The sequence below is a fragment of the Capra hircus genome, chromosome 5, assembly GCF_001704415.2.
Source record: "Capra hircus breed San Clemente chromosome 5, ASM170441v1, whole genome shotgun sequence".
Taxonomy (NCBI): Eukaryota; Metazoa; Chordata; class Mammalia; order Artiodactyla; family Bovidae; genus Capra; species Capra hircus.
The window spans coordinates 46,495,445-46,510,676 of record NC_030812.1 but is presented as its reverse complement, the minus strand read 5'-3'; the positions used below and the strand labels follow the sequence as shown (position 1 = coordinate 46,510,676).

Sequence of the window (15,232 nt, the reverse complement as noted above, 5' to 3'; positions counted from 1 at the left end):
TGTGTGTGTGTGCGTGCACACATGTGCTCAGTTGCTGTCTTTGACTCTTTGCGACCCCATGGACTGCAGCCCATCAGGTTCTTCTGTCCATGGGATTCTCCAGGCAAGAACACTGGAGCGGGTGCCATTTCCTCTCCATATATACATGCATACATACACATACATACAAATATATATATACACACACACACATATATCTACACACCTATATATATTTCATCATTAATTTTATCCAATTTATGCATTAATAATAGTAAGAAATCCATCTGGAAGATGTTTTTCTTCAGGACCTCTGATTCTGGTGATACGTCTTAATTTGAATTGACCGCTCTCCACTACATAACTGCCACTCTAGGAAATGTTTCTACTGTACTCTTAAATTAGATGCACTGCTTTTCTACTTTTACACTTTCCTCTTTCCTAGGTGTCCTCTCTCTATCTCTCCATGTGTATATGTGAAGTCACTTAGTCGTGTCTGACTCTTTGAGACCCCTTAAAGACTGTAGCCTGCCAGGTTCCTCCATCCCACTGGAGTGGGTTGCCATTTCCTTTTCCTTTTCCAGGTAATCTTCTTGACCCAGGGATCGAATCCGGGTCTCCCACATTGTAGGTAGACGCTTTACCATCTGAGCCACAAGGGAAGCTTGAGCCACAAGGGAAGCTTGAGTACCATGTGTATATGTGTGTGTGTGTATATATATATACACACACACACATATATTTATATAGACACACATAAATATATATACATATTTTTTCTTTGCTTAAATATCTCAGCATGTTTTTTCTAAATTGAATCGCCAGTCCATGTCTGACGTAGGGTGCAGCTTGCTTGGGGCAGGTGCATGGGGATGACCCAGAGAGATGTTGTGGGGAGGGAGGTGGGAGGGGGGTTCATGTTTGGGAACGCATGTAAGAATTAAAGATTTTAAAATTAAAAAAAAATAAAAAAATTTAAAAAAAAATAAAAATAAAAGGGCTCAGTAACTTTTTTCTAAAAGGGCATGTAGGATATAAATCATCTGAGTCATTGTATGTCTAAATATGTCTTTATTTTATGCTCACCCTTGATTGACAGTTCTGGGCTTAAAAGCATACCTTTTCAGAACTTTGAAAGCATTAAAAAAAATTCTAGAATCTAGTACTGATAATGGAGAAGGCAATGGCACCCGACTCCAGTACTCTTGCCTGGAAAATCCCATGGACGGAGGAGCCTGGAAGGCTGCAGTCCATGGGGTCGCTAAGAGTCGGACACGACTGAGTGATTTCACTTTCACTTTTCACTTTCATGCATTGGAGAAGGAAACGGCAACCCACTCCAGTATTCTTGCCTGGAGAGTCCCAGGGATGGGGGAGCCTGGTGGGCTGCCGTCTATGGGGTCTCACAGAGTTGGACACGACTGAAGTGACTTAGCAGTACACAGTTTGATAAGAGCTTTTAAGATATAGTTTAAAAGTGACAATTGACTCAACTACTTGTGGCCTCCTGTATCAATCACTTTCCCCAGAACACCATACAGCCGCAATAGGTCTCGGTCCGCTAGCTCCAAGCTGAGCACCACTGCTAATTTAGGATTTCCACTGAATTATTTTGTTTAGTGGACAACTGATCAAGTGCACCCCCCCACTCCTGCTGTCTCGGTGGTCCACATTAGCATAAGCTATTAGAAGGGATGTCCAGATAGGGAGCTAATTCCTCCCCGCCCCTCCACTATCCTCCCCTCCCCACTAAGCAGAATGTGATTATTTAACAAGAGCATGGTTAAAAATCAGGGTTTTAAAGTTGTGCTGCTTTAACTCCGTGGAGCAGACACTTTTCTGGGCATCATCAGCTCTTCCCATTACGCCTTTTTCCCTCTGTTACCTTTCTCCTTTAGATTCTGACATAGACACACAAATGGTAAAGGATTCCACCCTCATTTGTGTTCTGTCAGAAGTCTTGTTGCCCCAAGCCCCAGTTAGGGGTAGTTGCATGTGAAGCCAGCTTGTACTGTAGGTTAAATTTTCAAGTTTTGCAAGCCAGCTGTTAAGCACATCTATTATTAAACATTATTTTATATAAATTTACAGTTAGATTATATTAGAAACAAAATAAATGCCCAAACTTCATCACTTCTAATTATTGCCTAATTATTATTTTACAGCATTTTATTATCTGTACTCTTGAGCTCTAGTGTATCAATATGGTGGAAATGCTATACAATGGCGTGCACATTTCTCCCCAATTCCATAGTCAGTGACATCACATGGTTGTTGAGTCACTCAGTCATATCTGACTCTTTGTGACCCTGTGGACTGCAGCATGCCAGGCTTTCCTGTCCTTCACCATCTCCCAGAGCTTGCTCAAACTCATGTCCATTGAGCCCAACCATCTCGTCCTTTGTCACATTAATAGCTTAAAATTGGCTATGGTGTGTTTACACCATGGAGACTGGCAAATGCAATAAATCAGAGCTTCCCCATAAGCCCCAGAAATCCAGTTGTTAAACATTTACCAACACACAACTGATAGGTACCTCTACTCTATGTATTCATAAAGCATGTATAGATATCTTTCCTTATATTTTGCAAATGGGATTGTGATTATCTGTGAATACAACCATCAGACTGTGAATTCCTTGAAATTAGCGTATATGCTTTACTTGTCATTATATCCCCAGCAAGTACAGAGTATTTGGTGCAAAGAAAATGCCCTGTTGAAGGGATAGTGTTAATTTCTAAAGGTATCTGGGATTAACCAATCTCACATGTTCATTTTGGACTTGGCATGTTTCAAATAATTCTTTCCCCTTCTTTGATTTTTGAAAATATTTTTTCAAGTTTTCATAGCACATGAAGAAGTAAGCCATAGGACAACTCCAAGAAGCTTTCAGCATCCTCTAACACCTGCTGATTTTCCAGTTTCCCTCCTAACAAGAGGGGTGTTCCGCACCCTCCTCCTTCCCCTCCTCCTCTGGAAGCCTACTCTCAGCAAGCTGGAGGAAGTTTCTGGCAGGACGCCAGAAACAGCACCTGGGAGCTGGAGGCTGAAGGACAAACTGTTGTTAAATTCCGCATGACAGAAAACCCAACCAAATTCAGTCTGGGGAATATCTAGGACCCCACAGAGTTTCTGATTGAATTGAATCTTTCCTGTTCTATAAAGCAAGGTGACCTCATACAGATGAAAAGTGAGCTCATTTATTGCCTTTGTATTTAAATACTTAGTTGGTAAATTTGGTCCCTAAACTGTTGAAGACTCAGTTATAAAGTCTCAATCAAGACAGTCTTCAAGAGTATTAATTCCTAATGATATTTTTATGTTGATGATGTTTATTTGTTTTAGATATATGCCTCCAAAATGTTAAAATCTGATAAGGATTGGAGACTCAAATCACACCGACCAAAAGCTTTCCCTCAGCTGTATCCCAAATGTCAACATGAAAGCAAAAAGGACGGTTCTAAAAATGGACGCAATGGATATCAAGGGGCCAGAGATTCTCAGAAGTTTCTGAAAGATGGAAAGTAGATAAACCAGAGCAGAAATTATAATCCAGAACAAATACAAGAAAAATGGAAGAGAAGATATGCTTCCTTGTAGTGGAGGCACAGATACGTTCCAGATTAGTGTTGATTTGGGAGATCAAGAAGAAGGGGTTAGAAAATCATGTGATTTTTTTTTTTGAAGGATGAAGCACCAGGGAAGGTTAACCCTACTACCCTTTAATCACTCTCCATTTAGTATCGTTCCCTAATCTAAAACTATAAAACCAATCTTTTGAGATGTTCATAAATCTTTAGTGATGATGACCCTCAGTGTAAAACCCTCCCCATTTTGGCATTAACTTAGTGAGAAATATGCAGGTATAACATGCCTAACTAACCTCATTGTCTGTTCCTGGCCCAAGGCCTTCAGGTAAACCCTGCTGGTTTTCACATCCTGTCATTCTGAAGAAGGAAAGGTTGATTGAAGAACTGTATCTATATAACTCACACTAGCTACTTGTATTCTCAACTTAGTTCTCTATTAAGAAATGTAAGCTAACAACCACTGATGTTTAAGGGCTAACTAACTAGAAGAAAGAAGTAATTCAAGAACAAAAGATACATTTTTAAACATTTTAATCGTTAACCTCAAAAATACTCAGGAAGATATTACATACATAAAACAAGACTAGCTATAATGATACAGAGGCCAAAAATATGCAGAATTGTTATAAAAATATGACACCAAAATAAATATTCACAAATAGAAAAAACTGAGGAAGTAAAGGCAGATGTTTGAAAAAAGTAGGTACCCAGAAGATCAACTGAAAAGACACAGCAGAAGGATTGGGAGAGCAAAGAGAAAGAAACTACAATGTATATGATTGATGTAAATTCCTGAAACAAAAGAATGTTTTCAGATTGAAAGGATCCATGGAATCCTAAGCAGGATAAACAAATCCTCTTGAAATTGATCAGTGAAACAAAATAATTCTAAAATTATTTTAAATCCTAAATTAGCAGTGGTGCTCAGCTTGGAGCTAGCCGACCAAGACCTATTGAGGCTGTATGGTGTTCTGGGGAATGTGATTGATGCAGGAGGCCACAAGTAGTTGAGTCAATTGTCATTTTTAAACTATATCTTAAAAGTTCTTATCAAACTGTGTACTGCTAAGTCGCTTCAGTCGTGTCCAACTCTGTGAGACCCCATAGACGGCAGCCCACCAGGCTCCCCTATCCCTGGGATTCTCCAGGCAAGAATACTGGAGTGGGTTGCCATTTCCTTCTCCAATGCATGAAAGTGAAAAGTCAAAGTGAAGTTGCTCAGTCGTGTCCGACTCTTCGCGACCCCACAGACTGCAGCCTTCCAGGCTCCTCCGTCCACGGGATTTTCCAGGCAAGAGTACTGGAATGGGATGCCACTGCCTTCTCCAAAACTGCGTACACTCAACTGTTATCACCCATATATTAGGCTTCTTTTGATTCCAAATGATTGAAAAAAAACCTGGCTATAATTAGCTCAGGTGTTGGGGGAAATTATTGGCTAGTATAATGTAAGAAGGGGCTTCCCTGGTGGCTCAGTGGTAAAGAATATGCCTGCCAATGTAGGAGACGCAGGGTGGATCTCTGGGTCAGGAAGATCCTCTGGAGAAGGAAATGGCAATCCACTCCAGTATTCTTGCCTGGAAAAACTCCATGGACAGAGAAGCCTGGCAGGCTGCAGTCCATGGGGTCACAAAGAGTCGGACACAACTTAGTGACTAAGCAACAATGTAAGGGAAGAAGTCTAGGGCAGAGCTCAGAGCTTACTTAAGGCAGTTCTTGAGCAGAGGGGCTCAGGTGATGATGCTGGGACCTGGTATCTCTTTCTATTGGCTCTACTTCCATTCCAGATAGCCTCCGCTTTCAAAATCACAGGGATGGGACCCTGCTCAGTATCTCCCTCCCAGCAGCTGAACAAAATCCCAGGTTTGTTTTTGGTGAAAGCATGTCTGATTCCCAAGGACCAGCATGATGTCCCTATGGAACCTAAATGGTTAGGCTGGTGGCTCCCAAATCACCTGCACAGTAGGGCCACCTGGGGAAACTTGAAAAATTCCTAAGCAGAGACCACATCTCCAGTCAATTAAATCACAAGCTCTGGGGTTGATGCAGGTGTCATTATTTTTTAAGCTCCCAGGTGATTCCAAGGCAGAGACAAATTCAGAAACCCCTGAACTGGGAGCTCATAAGAACATGAATGTTTCAAATCCCCTTCTAATTTATTAAGAAAGTCGAGTTAGGTTAATTTCCTTAGTGTCTACCTCAAAAGCTTTCTACCCACGCTGCACCATGTCTATGACAGAGGCATTCATTGCTCTCACTGGCCCGGTCTGGGGCCTCCTGTATCCTCCACCTGCATGTGGTTCTCACTCCCTCCTCTCAACTTGCCTTGCCTTGCTCTGGAATCATCTCTCCTCTGATCTGCATCTTCGAGTTTCACCTCTCTGCTGGCTCTTTCCTTTAAAATAAAAAAATAAATGTTCACATCTCTATCTCATCATACCCTTCCGTATTCCCTGTGGCCTCAGCTTCCACTACCAGAGGCTGCTGCCCAGCTGCAGCCTAGCTCTCACTGTGCCCCTTTGAAGAGTGGGGGGTACTCACAGTCTTTGAGGGTGCCTGAAACCCTTATAATCCAGTGTGGACTTCATTACTCTGCTGAAACTGTTCTCTCAAAGATCAGCAACCACCCACTTAAAAAGCTGAATGGCTGTTCATCTGTTACTCTCTTTCTCAATAAACGCTGCTCTCCCTGTTTGAAATATTATCCTTGCTTTGCTTTTTGGATATTATGGCACATAAATGCTGCTTTCCTCACGGTTTTACTTTCTGCCTTTGAGAAAATACATGGGGGGTGTATTCCAAACACATTTCTGCCACCTTTGTTAGCTTTAAAATGCCTTTGAGAACAAATGTGGGGTATATGGATCCTAAACAGTTTCTCAGGAGATATGTGTCAGGAGATTTTAAAGTGAAAATATACTAAGGCAACAATTTAGAACACAAGAGAAATTCTTTTTTATTTTTCCTGTCATCTCTAATTCCTCTTTCATTTTTTAATTGAAGTATAGCTGATTTACAAAGTTGTATTAGTTTCAAGCATACAGCAAAGTGATTCAGTTATACATAAATAAACATTTTTTTTCCAGATTCTTTTTCCTTATAGGTTTTAATGAAATATTGTGTGTAGTTCTCTGTGCTATATAGTAGCTCCTTGTTGGTTACCTATTTTACATATAATACTGTGTATATGTTATTCCTCAATTCCTAATATATTCCTCCCTCCTCTTCCCCTTTGGTAACCATAAGTTTATTTCCTATTTCTGTGGGTCTGTTTCTGTTTTGTATATAATTTCATTTGCGTCATTTGATTCCACACTCACACTTCTAGGCATATATTTAGTGCAAGATATAATTCAAAGATACATGCACCCCAATGTATACTGCAGTACTATTTACAATAGCTAAGACAAGGAAGCCACCTAAATATCCATCAACAGATGAATGGATAAAGAAGATGTGGTATATTCATTGTATACAGTAGACTATTAGCCATAAAAAAATGAAATAATGTCATTTGCAACAGCACGGATAGATTAAGAGATTATCTCAAAGTGAGGTAGACCAGACAGAGAAAGACAAGTATATGATATCACTTATATGTGGAATCTAAAAAAATGGTACCAAAAAATTCTTTAAAGATACCTATTACCATCATTTGTTAGAGTGAGTCAATAATATTTTCTTATGGAAATGGTGTGCTAATATGCACAAGTAGGTAGAATTTTCAGAAGTAAATGTTGGCAAAAATATGTGTTTATAGACAGTATATCTTAAACTCTTATTAAAAAGCACATAAAACAGAATAAATTATAAATTAACTTGCCATGCACCCCCCTATTATAATACTGGCAACATATTTTTAGTGACAATGTTAGGTTTTACTTTCCTCCTAATTCATCTTTGCTTTGAAAATTAGGTAGAAAATTTACTCAGTATGAATTTTAGTTACTATGCTTTCCTACATATGTTCAGCTATTAGTTACCTAGTTTGAATTATTAATAAGAATTAATAATAGTAATTAATATAACAAATCTTTCTCATTTTCTAATAGCCAGAGAAGCTTTGTCTGAATTTAGGTGGTCACCACTGACTTGAGAAATATAAGACCATTTTGTTTCAACTGCTTTTGTAATGGCAAGGTCAAAGTTTCTCTGCATTTGGAAAGTGAAGTAACATCCTTCAGTTCAGTTCAGTTAAGTCACTCAGTCGTGTCCAACTCTTTGTGACCCCATGAATCGCAGCACGCCAGACCTCCCTGTCCATCACCAATTCCCGGAGTTCACTCAGACGCGCGTCCATCGAGTCCATGATGCCATCCAGCCATCTCATCCGCTGTCGTCCCCTTCTTCTCCTGTCCCCAATCCCTCCCAGCATCAGAGTCTTTTCCAATGAGCCAACTCTTCACATGAGGTGGCCAGAAGCTGAATGTGCATGGCTTTTCTTTGAGATATATGAGGTATTGAAACTTTAATAAAGCAATTGCCAAAGAAATTTTGCAACAATATATTTTCTTCTGTAGATTTAATAAGGCAAAGATGATTAATTTTTAGGTGAACATATAATTCTCGTGTATATGAGCAGAATAATGCCAAGAAACTGAACAAAAGAGTTGAAAAGAAGAATCTAAACATTGACTTCTCCCTCATATTCCTAGAAATTTTCAGAATACATATTTGCCTTTTCTCAAATAAACTACATTATGTTTTCTGCAAGAAAAAAGTGAATTTACTAAGACAAAATTTCAAAATCAATTAGCAGTAGAAAATTAAACAATTTTCTTATGGCTAACATATGACTTTTAATTTATAGATGAGGAAACAGATTCAGTGAGGAGGTTCAGTTCTTTTTTTTTTTTTTTTTCTTTTCCTGCCACACAGACAAAAAATAGAAGAGCTGGATCAGGGTCACAGGTCTTCCTACTTCCAAGTCAACTCTATTGTCCCTATATTGAATACTGAGGGATTAGTGGTGTGTTACCTTGGTTGATTTTCTGTTAATATTCTAGGTGACTAGGTATATGGCTCCCATCCCCTCTTACATTAGAAAAAGAGGGGCAAAGAAAAAATATTGGGTCTCATTTTCTCAAGGTGAGAATGTCTATTCTAAATTGGACTTCCTTTCCCCAGTAATGGATCAGTTTTTCCTTCCTGAACACACATGATCATATCAGAAGGGTCTGGACTCCTACTTCTTCATAGGAGGTTATATGAGGACCAATTACTCCATCATAAGGATGGGTGACTCCTGGAAGGAGGAAAAGAATTTCTAGCATGCAATTCCCATCCAGAAAGTGGGGAAGAAATAAAATTGCAACTATGATAAGTCTAGCCAGTTTTACAAAAGGAAAGATTCAGACCATGAAGAATAAGATGGTCCAAGCGGCTGTTCCATGTAAACTCCCTCAGAGCACTGGTGGCAGAATTGTCCTATTTACCCGGGGTCTTCCCACTTGTGAGAGAAATATGCCCTGTGCCCTAGCAACAGATGACACTTCAACAAAATGAGGCAATCTGATTTTGTGCAACAACTTTGAAGGGCATGGAACTTTTAAAAATGTATAGGCTGGAATGATGAGTGAGCAAACCAGCTTTGATGGTATGAAATTAAGAGATAGAGGCCAAGGAGAAAAGATATGTTTTCAGGTGAGATGTGCAAAGGGATGGAAAGTTAATGAGGTAGAGAGAGAGACAGTCAAGCTGTTCCAGATGGCAGGATCTGACAGAGGAGGCCAGTGCGGGTTAGCAGGAGAAATGAAGATGGGGAGATGGGAGAAATAAGGTCCAGGAGAGAGACTATTCTTAACCCGGATGATAATCAATTCTGAATCATATCATAGAGTGGATAAGGAGCTATCAGAGGAGAATGCCGGAGGAGCTGGGAGATTAGACACAGACAGATGGCAAGGTGCAGAGGGACCTGAGCAGAAAATTTGAAGACATCAAAAGAAGAACAATCACACTCAGAAAAACGACAGTGGCTGATACAGAATCTTTAGATTAAAGAATATTGCAGAAGGGAGCACAGGGAATATTTTTCCTCTTCCATTAAAACCAAAAATAACTCGACGTATTGTTGAAGTTGATGGAGATTACACATAGAAGATGAATTTCTGAACAGAAAAAGTTTTAAACACTGGATGAGTGTCGAAGAGTTTAAAAAGACTCAGAGGTCACTTGAATAGTCCTCTGAAAGATTACCAGACACAGGGTGAGATTGTTCATCTTGGAGGGAATTAAGAAGATTGCTGGCTGTCTGAGATGGTTGTTTCACTTCCCTCAGGAGACAAGTCCTAGATTAATGTCTGACCTTCCCTTTCAAGCACGATGATTCCATGACTGGAGGAAGAATAAGGAGCAAAGACTGAGAGGAAGAGCCTTTAAATTCTGTTTGGTGCCAGTGGATCAAGTCAGGCCCATGAGCGCTCAGGCAGGAGAGGAGACGAAAGGCTACCGAGGTTGGGGGCATAAATCAGGAAGGAGAAAGCAAGTGTGCACAGCAGGGGGCAGTGGGGTGCCAGCCACAAACTCAGACACCCCACTGGGACTCAGGTCAGTGGAGCTGCCTGGAGCAAGCTGATGGGAAAGGGACAGGGAAGGTTCACTTTATTCTATGCCACGTGCATGTGTGGGACGAGAGAGGAAGAGGAGGCGAGAACATAAGACGACACTTAGGCCAGCTATGGTGACAGATCTTGACATCTACACTAAAGTGAAGGCAGAGATTTGGGGACACGAGACCTGAGCCAGTACAGAGAAGATGAGGAGATGAAGTGAATGGAGACCGAAAACAAAAGGTGACCAGAGCCACGTGTTCCCTGAGGAGTATCAGTAAACACGTGTTGGCTGATGTTGACTTCAGCAGACAGAAGAAAACGTGTGAAGAAAAATGCTGTTGCCTGTGGAGCATTGAAGCTCTGATCTCCGAGCTAAAAGCAGTGGCACCTGAGAAAGAAACAGGGTCACAGCAGTCAGCGCTACAGAAAATGGTTCTTTGCCTCAGGAAAGTGAAAAAGTGAAAGTGTCAGCCACTCAGTTGTGTCTGACTCTTTGTGAGCCCATGGACTGTAGGCCAACCAGGCTCCTCTGTCCATGGAATTCTCCAGGCAAGAACCCTGGAGTGGGTAGTCATTCCCTTCTCCAGGGGATCCTCCTGACCCAGGGCTTGAACCCAGGTGGCCTGCATTGCAGGCAGATCCTTTACCATCTGAGCCACCAGGGAAGAAGCCCTAGGAGGCCAACCCATTTTAAGGAGAAGGAAAGGATACAGTCATGACCTGAGAAAAAGAATAAAGGCTGTAGAAGCTGTGCAGATACATTCCCTTCTCCAAGAACACGTTCACTTCTCTTAAGGTCCTGTATGTAGCCCCTGGCAAAGAAAGCAGGAGTCACAAAGGTGAGCAGTTGTGAAGATAGGTGCCAAGAAGCCTAGCTCTACTTGCTTGAGAGAAGCCCTTCGTCAGGTGTGGCTGGAAAGCTGAGAAAATGTTATTTCTGGATTTGGCTCCAAGGCTGAGTAATCAGTAGGCAGTCTCAGTGTGGAGGAAAAACAGAGGCAGAAGACAGCATTTCTTCTCTAGATTTCAATATTAGACATAAAAGAACACTTTGGACAGAGTTTTAGTCTCTTAATGATCCAAAGTTCCTATCTTAATGGCAGGGGCAGCCTTTTGAAAAAAGATTATTTTCTTGTTCTTTTATTATTGTTATTTTTTTTAAATTTCCTGCTCTTGAGCTACCCTAGTAGGAGGCCCATAAGGCAAACAAATCAAAACAGTCACTTGAAGCCTTAATAAGAAAACAGACTCAATTCCCAAGTCTGAAAAGTACTAAGTTCACCTAAAATAAGTTGTACCATAAACCTGCAGGTCATGCCTCTATGAAGGATGATCAAAGGATTTGCCTGTAAATGTGTATTTTACAGATTTTTAAAAATCATTTCACAGAAAAGAACAATTTATTTATTGTTAAAAATATATTGATTTAAAAATGCTTTCTACCCTTAGAAAGTGGCCCAGCCCAGGATTTTAGTGCCAAAAATGGCAGTGCCTGGCACACACAGTAGATACTCAATAGCTATTTGTTTAATGGATAATAGATGGATGCCTGAAGAAATCTAGAACACAAGTAAAATATTAAGAATGTACACGTGTGTAGAAAATAGTTTGCCTTTAATTACATCCTTTTTCCTTCAATAAAATTTAAAAGATACTATAATTACCATATTGTTTTTTCTAGTATGTGGCATCAACCACAAATAGCAAGGTGGTTTCAGAAACACAGAGCAAATCTTCACTGACCCACCTAGGAGCTGGGTGAGGTTCAAGTCACAAGGGGTTCAATAAAGAACTGAAAGCATTTGCCAAAAATTCACAGAAAATTTGAAAATGCTACCACTGTGAACTAGGCGAATCTGATTCCTTTTAACAGACAAGTTGCAGGGCACCGTGGTAAATATCTGGAGGAGGTGCATTAGGGGCAGCCTTCAGTGGGCATAAAGAAATATGTGTGTTTGGGGGTTGAGGGTGAGGGTGTGGGAGCTGCGTGGGGAGACAAGGCAGGAAAGAAACTTCATTCAAGTACATATTCACATGCTACTCCTGCCTCCACCCCCAAAACACAAAGAAGGGCCATTTAAGATTATAATTACATGTAGTTCTTGGTTTCATGACTACAGCCTAAGAAAAATAGCATGACAGGTAGGGGTGGGTTGCTGGAACTCAATGCACCCGTTTGGAAGAATAGGAAGCACTGGCGGACTTGAACTTTGACAGGATGATAAGGAGATGACGAGGTAGCTGGTATATTACTCAGACCCATTCCTGGCCAACACTTGAACATCCAGGTAAATGCCCAAAGGATACAAATAACAGCAAACTGACTCCACACAGAGATTTTATTTCATTCATCAGTTGGCAGTCTTCAGCCAAATGCCAAAAAGAAAAGAGCACACACAAAGATTTAGGGGAAAAAAAATGGAAATAGCAACTGCAAAGAAGTATCAATACTTTCCTCATTTATCTAGATTTCTAGCAACTCTCTCAGTAAACATTTAAATCTCCTTTCTTTAATGGAGATCAATGCTTCTGTAAGACATAGGAAACTGGACAAAGTTTAAAAACATTTGTAAGAACTAAACATTGCTTAGGTTCATCCTGGTATATAAGATTTGAAAAAGAATCTCCAATATACATGAATAGAAAATACCAATTGTTTCATGATTATAATGTAATGAAGGCATCAACTTTTCAACATCAAGATGAGGTAAATGCTGAAATCAGCTAAGAAAAGAACTTTTTAGAATAAGAGAGCTCTCCTATTTAGAATAAGAGAGCTTATTTTAGAATAAGAGAGCTTGGTCCTAGCCCAAACCATCATATAAAAGATAGTCTTTTAACAGTTTTTCATAAACAGAAATGGCACATTTGTACCAAGTGCCTAAAGTCAGAACAGAATTTACTACCCCATGCTAACAGCCTAATTTAAAATGGATAGTCTTTCCTATATTTTCCCCAAAGTACCTTTTAAAGGACTTGCTCTGCTATCCAAACAACTTGCAAATGCATCCAGTAAGTTGTGCTATAGTATTTATTCTTTCCTGTTATTGACTCAAGACCTATTTCTCACTATTTGCTTTGTGCTCATTCTTCTGCCAAATAAAATATTAATTGCATTTTTAGCTGCACTGCTGGTGATCAAAGAACTCTGATATGTCAAGCTAAACTGATAGAAATAGCATCCATTAACATATTTATAGGTTCAGAGTTCCTAGAGCATAATTACATCCATTAATTACTTGACAGTACTCTTATGTTACATGCTGAAAAAGAAAGGCATTTGCAGATACACACTTTTAATCAGTGAAGTTTTCTCAAATAATAAATTCTCTCTAAAGAAGATACTATCTAATGGAAATAAGGCAAAAAGGCTCACACCTCTATCTGTACCTAAGGCAAGATTTTTAAAAGCAACATTCACTAACTTTGCAAAAGAATGCACACAAAGTAAATGAGCTGACACAGAGAGAGTGATTTCAAAGAAAAGCATATTTAAAATATTACGGAGAGATGTAATTAATATTTTAGAGTTCTAAGAAAGACAATCACAAGCCAGGAATTCTTGAAGAGAGGATACAAAGCAATGATTTTTTACTTTCAAATAAACTTCTTCAAATAGCACATAGGATCAAAGTATGTCAAATTACCTACATTTCTGAACATGAAATCCTAAAAAAAAATTAATAAATTAAAGCTGTCCTGGGAAAAAGCTCATGATATGTTGGAAATTAACAGAATAAACAATGATTCCGTGAATTCGCCAGCTGTGCGGGTCCTGAAGCTGCCAGCTGCATTTAACACATGTGTCATGGAAAGGACAGTGACACACACGTGAATTCTCATGCCCAGTTAATCAGCATGCGAAATGACAGGTCCCCATGATAACTTCAGCACCGGACAAAAACACATTTTCCTTTCAGCAATGAATGAAGTCACTATGAAAAAAACCCGTATACACACACACGTACATACACCAGTTGGGTTCATGATTTCAGCACGCACACAATCAGGATCTAAGAACAGAAAGCAAAGCCCAGTCTACCTGTCCATATCTGTCTATCTGTACATATTCCAGAGTTCTTTGTTGCCTGACAATCAACTGTAAAGGCAGTTATATTTGAAAGTAAAAATGAAAACAAAACCCATTAACCTGAGTTTATAGGCTACTGCAACAGACTTGAGGAGTGAATAGCAAGGAAATTACAGTACCTTTAGTAAGTCGCCTCAGAATTTGACAACGGCATTTAAAAGAGACAGCTATCATTCTTGCTCACTGCTTGCCGTGGAAAAGAGTACTCAGGGCTGTGCTCTGGTGGCTGCAGCAGCAGCATATGAATTCCTTGCGCACATACCAGGAAAAAGGTAGTCCCAGCGGGGAGTGACAAAGCTTAATTCCTCTTGGCTGATGCAGAGGTCCCCTACATGTCATCTGGCAAAGCTGTGTCATTCACAACTCCGAGCACCCCTGCCCGCCACAGCCTCCTCCCTCCTTGCACCATCACAATGGCTTAGAAAGTGAGGCTGTTTCGATAGCAACAAAGCACCAAATTGTAGAAAGCAGGGACGACGCGGGGAGAGGAGCCATGCCATAAATCTAATACTCAACACTGAGCAATGCCTACAGTTTTAGGCAAAGGGCTCCGTTTTCCAGCCAGTTCAGCCCCCAACTCCTTTCCCTTTCCGCCTCAGCATCAAGTCAGTGTGCTTAGGGGGTGTCATGTAACTGGAAATGCAAGTAAAATGCTTGCACTTCTACTTTAGGGTGAAACGTATGTTTCATATACTATGTTCTTTTAACAACAAAAAAGAAAGGCAAAGGAAGCCGGCAGGCCATCCCTGGGATGCAGGAGAGAGCAGTATTTCTGCCTAGAGAAGAGAAGCAGCCCTGTGACAGGGCCAGAAAGAAAGGACTATGTGGCACTTTACTCATCTATGGGGCTCAAGCCAGCCTAGATGGAGAGGAAATGCAAGAAGGGCTCATACAAGGCGATCGCCAGGCAGATGGAGTCCCAGCCCCTTTAATCGCGCTTTCCAAAAAAGGACTTGGCTAGAGAGCAACGCAGTCAAGATAGTTTCTAAAGATACCAGGAACAAAAGGAAACAAGGCC

At 40.3% G+C, this 15,232-nt stretch overlaps 1 protein-coding gene across 2 annotated transcripts in view; it reads right to left on the bottom strand.

Moving 5' to 3' along the window:
• GRIP1 (glutamate receptor interacting protein 1) overlaps positions 1–14,626 on the bottom strand; it is a 316,084-nt gene extending 301,458 nt beyond the window's left edge. For both annotated transcript variants that reach the window (XM_005680211.3, XM_005680212.3), the window contains exon 1: positions 14,334–14,626. In XM_005680211.3, the coding sequence (XP_005680268.1) occupies positions 14,334–14,388 (55 nt within the window). In that variant the 5' untranslated portion in view covers positions 14,389–14,626. The remainder of the gene's footprint in view (positions 1–14,333) is intronic.